This window comes from Salvelinus alpinus, chromosome 6, assembly GCF_045679555.1.
Source record: "Salvelinus alpinus chromosome 6, SLU_Salpinus.1, whole genome shotgun sequence".
In the NCBI taxonomy this organism is placed as follows: Eukaryota; Metazoa; Chordata; class Actinopteri; order Salmoniformes; family Salmonidae; genus Salvelinus; species Salvelinus alpinus.
Window position 1 is genome coordinate 55028654 of NC_092091.1, and position 7714 is coordinate 55036367.

Sequence of the window (7714 nt, forward strand, 5' to 3'; positions counted from 1 at the left end):
CAACAGAATAGTTTTACAATAGAAGTTGATTATTTTGCACATTACATTTTTTGTATTAGCATATTAATAAAATCTCTACTTCTTATCTTCCTGTGCACCAGTAGTTATGTTTCACACAACGTCAGACACAACATGAAGTCAGTACAGTAGACTAATAAGTGTAAACTCACTACTCAGGAGACAAACACAAATATGCAAAGGAGAAGCTGTAGCCACAACTACCCGTGTCATTTTTTATACCTCCCTATAGGGGTTACATCTTCACACAGATATAGACAGACACACAGACGATACAGAGACAGACACGAACACAGAGACAGACACACAGACGATACAGAGACAGACACGAACACAGAGACAGACACACAGACGATACAGAGACAGAAACGAACACAGAGACAGACACACAGACGATACAGAGACAGAAACGAACACAGAGACAGACACACAGACGATACAGAGACAGACAAGAACACAGACACAGACACAGAGACAGACACGAGGCATAGGCAACGCTATCACTATAACCTGAGACTTAACGTAAAGTACAATTACAGCACATAGTACAAGAAGCATCAGGCATTGCTGAAGATGTCTGAAGCCATCTATGCCAAGCCAGACATGACCAAGAAAGTCAAGTTTGACAGAGGTGAGACGGAGGAGAGGATTGTGGATATCTACGTCAGTGCAGACACCCTGAGAGACCACGAGACCAGCACCAAGACAGAAGATGTAGAACACACTTCAACTAAAGGACCGGGAGACCAGCACACAGGTAACACACACACACACACACACACACACACACACACACACACACACACACACACACACACACACACACACACACACACACACACACACACACACACACACACACACACACACACACACACACACACACACACACACACACACACACACACACACACACACACAATATACACACATACTATACACACACATCTTTTTACATGTACATAGGGCCTGATAGCACAGGGAAGAGACCCTTCCTAGCTGTTGCGGTGTGTCTGGGGCTGCTGTGTGTTCTACTACTGGCTGGGATCATAGGCCAGTCTGTCCACTGTAAGTATCGATAAATTGTAATTACTAGAATTAACTGGCAGTCCCATGGGTAAAATCTGATTAGTGAGCAACTTTTCAAGGCCAACTACAGACCAGATACAATAACCTGACTAAAGAGAGAGACCAGCTACAGAGGGAGAAAGAGGATCTTATGGAAAAGTTATCTAATCCGGGTGAGTTTACTTAATACACGATCATAACATTAATTGTACATGTTCAATACCCACAGGGCCGTAGCTACATGAGGACGTTGAGGGGCTGACCTCAGTAACTGTTTCTAATGAGAAAAATGAATAAAATAGATTATTGATCTGACTGAGTTCTAATCGCTCTTCTTTGCAAACGAGTGGAATCAAGAACAGTGGTTTGTTTGTTAAGTTTGCCAACGTCAACCCGGATTTGCATCCTGGATTCGCCTTTTAAGCAGCACTTTCACCACCATCTCAAAGGGCTAACTCCTCCCTCTCGCAGCACAGGCCGAGGGCCTGAGACGTGAAACGAACTACCCCAGCTCGTAGTCCGCTCAAGCAGACACTAGATACGCTGCTGACTGTGTTTGCGAGATGCCAGACAAAAGTACATTTTCAAACCGACCAGCATCTCCTGTCGTGTCTACAGACATAACCCAAAAAATTAAATTTGAATCTTGGAGAATGAGTATAAAACTGTTTAATAGTCGCTTATAGATATGTCAGTCAGTCATGTTTTTCCAATTAACCCCCACAAACACAGTAACAGACAGAGTCACAATCACACAGGTATCCATACAATCAATGCTTTAGTCTTACAGTCAATATGTCACAAACTCATTGCTAAAACACCATGTGAAAGAATTGCTAGAATTTCCATTCATTTGAAATAAATAAGCAATACATTTGTAATGATCTGTCATCATGCCTGTAGGATTATGAAGCAGAGACTTCTATTGCAGTAATGTTGAAGGGCTCTGGGTAGTATTACTTAGCCAGCTAGAAGGATGAAGTAAGACGGTAACGTTAAAAGGCGCCTACCTCAGCAGGAGCAAAAAAATAGGCTACTAAGCTCTCATAATAACTTTGCTTCACAAAGAATAGGCTACTAAGACAGACAGTGAAGTGGCGCTCAGTGGTGAGGCTGAGGAAGGCTGCAGCAGAGGAAACAGAGAGAGAGATGAAGCAAGGCGGAGAGAGGTTAATACACTGGTTCCCAAACTTAGGGTTGGGGTCCCATGTGGGGTCCCCTGACTAAATCTGTATCAAAGAAGTTAGGAACTAAAAGAAAAGAAGATGTGTTTTAATATGAACATATTCACATGGCCTGTCTTCCCTATAGGCCTACATTTAAATGCACTCAAAATGCAAACAATGCAGGTGTAAAATAGTCCTACATTTCCTTTATGTCACTGGTTGTTCTTCTTATCTCGATCACCACTGAAGTTTATAGTTGACCTATTACCCATCTTTTTTAACCACAACATCACTGATATTAACACAGAATCCTTAGTGATATTCAAATCATTAATGTAATGTGATAACATGATCATCTGTGCGCTCCATTGATATCTGTTTGTGCGGAGCTTGATTAGTAATGCCTAGGAATACAAATGTGAACGCAATGTCAGTTGAGAAAAGCCATATCTATGTAAAGAGATGATGAATTATGCAGTTCAACACTACAACTGACTGAACAGTCACTGACGCTACTTGTCAGTGTAACTCATTTCTCATATTCATGTTCTCGTATTCTAATTTCTCGTATGACATTACTATTGTATAGCTACTAGGCTGTGTGTTTGTAGATCAACTGATGTGAATGAATCTACAGAAGCCAAGGTGATAAAGGCTGGGGTCATTTTTGATTGTTTTTGCTGTTCTCCAAATAGCATTTAAAAGTTTCCTTATTACATAGAAATGCAGTACTCTTTGGGAAGTTTCTATACAATTAATCCCGCTGTCTTACGACCTCACTAAAACTCAAACCCTGGTTACAGCCCTGAACGCACACTAAAATGTTGTTTGTATTTTTTCATTAATGAGTGTAGAATAATGAGATGGCAATGAACGTTTTCACTAACCTGTTCTGAAGGCTGGAACAAGTTTGAATCCTGTTGGTACTTCGTCTCTACTAAGAGAAAAACCTGGAGTGAGAGCAGAATGGACTGTCTGGAGAGAGGAGCAGACCTGGTGATCATAAACAGCAGAGAGGAACAGGTGAGAGAGTGGGGGGAGATAGATAAATACATAGAGAGAGTGAGAGAGAGAGAGAGAGAGAGAGAGTGAGAGTGAGAGTGAGAGTGAGAGTGAGAGTGAGAGTGAGAGTGAGAGTGAGAGAGAGAGAGAGAGAGAGAGAGAGAGAGAGAGAGAGAGAGAGAGAGAGAGAGAGAGAGAGAGAGAGTGAGTGAGTGAGTGAGTGAGTGAGTGAGTGAGTGAGTGAGTGAGTGAGTGAGTGAGTGAGTGAGTGAGTGAGTGAGTGAGTGAGTGAGTGAGTGAGTGAGTGAGTGATTAGCGTATTTTGATCAGTATTCATTTATCTTTCTCAACAACAGAGATTTCTCTTTAGCCTCAACAAGGGAGTCTGGATCGGTCTGACTGACAATAAGACTGAGGGGTCCTGGAAATGGGTAGACGGCACACCACTGAACACAAGGTGAGAGATTTGACCATCCAGTTGTGATATGGAGACTTTGAAAACAAATGATATTGCTTCAGATCATCTTCATCAAAACAAATGTTTCCCTTCATAGATGTCATTCAATGAGCTCTATAGATGAATCATAGACACCAAGCATTATTTTCATCACTATATATATGTTTTTTACTTTTTGTTGGTGGCCCACATCTGACAGCTTGTGACTTTAAAGTTGAAAAAACACAGGCATTATTTATTTAATTTAGAATGATGTTTTACTGACAGTGTGTCTGTCTGGTTCTCTGTGTTGTTACCATAGTTACTGGGGGAGCAACCAGCCTAGTAAAGCTGGTGGTCATTCAACCAATCAGGAGAAGGACTGTGTTGAACTACAAGGTGTACAAGATCAGCCTGAAAAGACATGGAATTATTTAAAGTGTGATAAAAAACTGAACTGGATTTGTGAGAAGTGTAATAAATAACCTACTGCAACAACTACCCCTCCCCCTCTCTATCTCTCTCTCACTCTTTTCATCTCTATGACTCTCTCTCTCTATGACTCTCTCTCTCTATGACTCTCTATGACTCTCTCTTCATCTCTCTGACTCCCCCTCTCTCTTTCTGTCTCCATCCCTACTCATTTATGTTTGTTTCATTCTGAAAATATGAATCAAATTCCCATCTACTTCCTGGGATACATTAGTAGCTTCCTGTCTTCAGTAGTTAAATGATGATCAGGTCACTGAGGAAGATGTCAGCTTGATGTTGAAATGTCAGTCACCTGTTCACATCCTGTACAATGTATTAAAGTGAGCAATAACAAATCAATCTCTGCCTTTATTTGTTGACTGATCCAACTCCTTTTTACCTCGAACTTGTCCATTTGGAAGTTTTCCTTGGCAAGCCATTCTCATATTTTCATACAGTTTTTCAATCAAGGTCTGGTAAGTCTACACTATCTACACTATCGACTCAGGAATCAGATGAATATGTTTCAAGGAAAAGAACATGTCCCAACCTCAACCACCATGTTACTTTTAGTTTATCTTCCTCTTTTTACATTTCCCTTTCTTCTGGGGACAACATATCAAAAACACTTAGTCTCAGAAATGGACACAAAGCGAACACTAACACAGGAGCAGTGATAGGTTCAGAACCTGAGTAGACTTTGCTGTATAGTATATAGTCAGAAAACACAATGCGTTGTTGGAGATAGTTTATAAGACCAACTCATCTGCAGAAAGAGTCTTCTTAGTTTATAAGACCAACTCACCTGCAGATAGATTCTTCTTAGTTTATAAGACCAACTCACCTGCAGAAAGAGTCTTATTAGTTTATAAGACCAACTCACCTGCAGAAAGAGTCTTATTAGTTTATAAGACCAACTCACCTGCAGAAAGAGTCTTCTTAGTTTATAAGACCAACTCACCTGCAGAAAGATTCTTCTTAGTTTATAAGACCAACTCACCTGCAGAAAGAGTCTTCTTAGTTTATAATACCAACTCATCTGCAGAAAGAGTCTTCTTAGTTTATAAGACCAACTCACCAGCAGAAAGAGTCTTCTTAGTTTATAAGACCAACTCACCTGCAGAAAGAGTCTTCTTAGTTTATAAGACCAACTCACCTGCAGAAAGAGGCCAAATACAGACCAGTTAGAAAAACCTGACAGAGGACAGAGACCAGTTTTAGAAAGAGTGTGTAACGGCTGTCCTCGCTGACAGACGGAGAGGACCAAAACGCAGAGTGGTTAGTGTTCATTATTTAATGAAAGTCAACAAAACACTTCAAAATACAAAACAACCAACGTGACAAAAACCGAAACAGTCCTGTGTGGCACAAACACTGACACAGGAACAAACACCCACAAAACACACGTGAAACCCCGGCTGCCTTAGTATGATTCTCAATCAGGGACAACGATTGACAGCTGCCTCTGATTGAGAATCATACCAGGCCGAACACAAACCCCCAACATAGAAAATCACACATAGACAGCCCACCCCAACTCACGCCCTGACCAACTAAATAAATACAAGAAAAAGGAAAAACAGGTCAGGAACGTGACAGAGTGATACCAGCTACAACACAATGAATGAAGAGAGAGACTAGCTACAGATTAGTCATTAGTTACAACACCCTGACTGAGGAGAAAGAAAAGCGACAGTGGGAGAGAAGTGGACCTTGGACCTTCTTTATTTATACACTGCTCAAAAAAATAAAGGGAACACTTAAACAACACAATGTAACTCCAAGTCAATCACACTTCTGTGAAATCAAACTGTCCACTTAGGAAGCAACACTGATTGACAATAAATTTCACATGCTGTTGTGCAAATGGAATAGACAACAGGTGGAAATTATAGGCAATTAGCAAGACACCCCCAATAAAGGATTGGTTCTGCAGGTGGTAACCACAGACCACTTCTCAGTTCCTATGCTTCCTGGCTGATGTTTTGGTCACTTTTGAATGCTGGCGGTGCTTTCACTCTAGTGGTAGCATGAGACGGAATCTACAACCCACACAAGTGGCTCAGGTAGTGCAGCTCATCCAGGATGGCACATCAATGCGAGCTGTGGCAAGAAGGTTTGCTGTGTCTGTCAGCGTAGTGTCCAGAGCATGGAGACGCTACCAGGAGACAGGCCAGTACATCAAGAGACGTGGAGGAGGCCGTAGGAGGGCAACAACCCAGCAGCAGGACCGCTACCTCCGCCTTTGTGCAAGGAGTAGCAGGAGGAGCACTGCCAGAGCCCTGCAAAATGACCTCCAGCAGGCCACAAATGTGCATGTGTCTGCTCAAACGGTCAGAAACAGACTCCATGAGGGTGGTATGAGGGCCCGACGTCCACAGGTGGGGGTTGTGCTTACAGCCCAACACCGTGCAGGACGTTTGGCATTTGCCAGAGAACACCAAGATTGGCAAATTCGCCACTGGCGCCCTGTGCTCTTCACAGATGAAAGCAGGTTCACACTGAGCACGTGACAGACGTGACAGAGTCTGGAGACGCCGTGGAGAACGTTCTGCTGCCTGCAACATCCTCCAGCATGACCGGTTTGGCGGTGGGTCAGTCATGGTGTGGGGTGGCATTTCTTTGGGGGGCCGCACAGCCCTCCATGTGCTCGCCAGAGGTAGCCTGACTGCCATTAGGTACCGAGATGAGATCCTCAGACCCCTTGTGAGACCATATGCTGGTGCGGTTGGCCCTGGGTTCCTCCTAATGCAAGACAATGCTAGACCTCATGTGGCTGGAGTGTGCCAGCAGTTCCTGCAAGAGGAAGGCATTGATGCTATGGACTGGCCCGCCCGTTCCCCAGACCTGAATCTAATTGAGCACATCTGGGACATCATGTCTCGCTCCATCCACCAACGCCACGTTGCACCACAGACTGTCCAGGAGTTGGCCGATGCTTTAGTCCAGGTCTGGGAGGAGATCCCTCAGGAGACCATCCGCCACCTCATCAGGAGCATGCCCAGGCGTTGTAGGGAGGTCATACAGGCACGTGGAGGCCACAAACACTACTGAGCCTCATTTTGACTTGTTTTAAGGACATTACATCAAAGTTGGATCAGCTTGTAGTGTGGTTTTCCACTTTAATTTTGAGTGTGACTCCCAATCCAGACCTCCATGGGTTGATAATTTTGATTTCCATTGATCATTTTTGTGTGATTTTGTTGTCAGCACATTCAACTATGTAAAGAAAAAAGTCTTTAATAAGAATATTTCATTCATTCAGATCTAGGATGTGTTATTTTAGTGTTCCCTTTATTTTTTTGAGCAGTGTATTTTCCGTGGTATTGTTAACAAACACGCCCCCATAAAGAAAATGAGAATTAATAACAGGTTAAGCCCCTGGTTCGACCGTGATCTTGCGGAGTTACTACACCTCAAGAATTGCATTTGACGAAAGGCTCGGCACACTCATACTCAAGCTGACTGGCTCTCGTTCAAGCAAATGAGAAATAAGTTCACTCAGGCAATCCGGAGGGCCAAACAGCAGTTTTCTCTCTATGGGTCTAGCCCC

The 7714-nt window shown here is 43.0% G+C and overlaps 1 protein-coding gene across 3 annotated transcripts; it reads left to right on the top strand.

The window, feature by feature from the left end:
* The first annotated feature begins 225 nt into the window (after window positions 1-225).
* Window positions 226-4521, top strand: LOC139578903 (CD209 antigen-like protein E). 3 transcript variants are annotated; one of them, XM_071407033.1, is made up of 6 exons: window positions 230-775; window positions 985-1086; window positions 1167-1259; window positions 3151-3275; window positions 3611-3711; window positions 4013-4521. In XM_071407033.1, exons 1-6 carry the CDS (start codon window positions 592-594, stop codon window positions 4173-4175), a joined length of 768 nt encoding a protein of 255 aa, XP_071263134.1. In that variant the 5' UTR covers window positions 230-591; the 3' UTR covers window positions 4176-4521. The 3 variants fall into 3 exon arrangements, with proteins under 3 accessions (XP_071263136.1, XP_071263135.1, XP_071263134.1); XM_071407034.1 differs by lacking the exon at window positions 1167-1259 and having other exon boundaries at window positions 228-775; XM_071407035.1 differs by lacking the exons at window positions 985-1086; window positions 1167-1259 and having other exon boundaries at window positions 226-775.
* The last annotated feature ends 3193 nt before the right edge of the window (window positions 4522-7714 follow it).

Bases quoted from the DNA above. Each gene is read 5' to 3' on its own strand.
- LOC139578903 (XM_071407033.1), top strand. From the start codon at position 592: ATGTCTGAAGCCATCTATGCCAAGCCAGACATGACCAAGAAAGTCAAG. The intron at 3,276-3,610 runs GTGAGAGAGTGG...TCTCAACAACAG, and splicing joins TAAACAGCAGAGAGGAACAG to AGATTTCTCTTTAGCCTCAA. The intron at 3,712-4,012 runs GTGAGAGATTTG...TTGTTACCATAG, and splicing joins GGCACACCACTGAACACAAG to TTACTGGGGGAGCAACCAGC.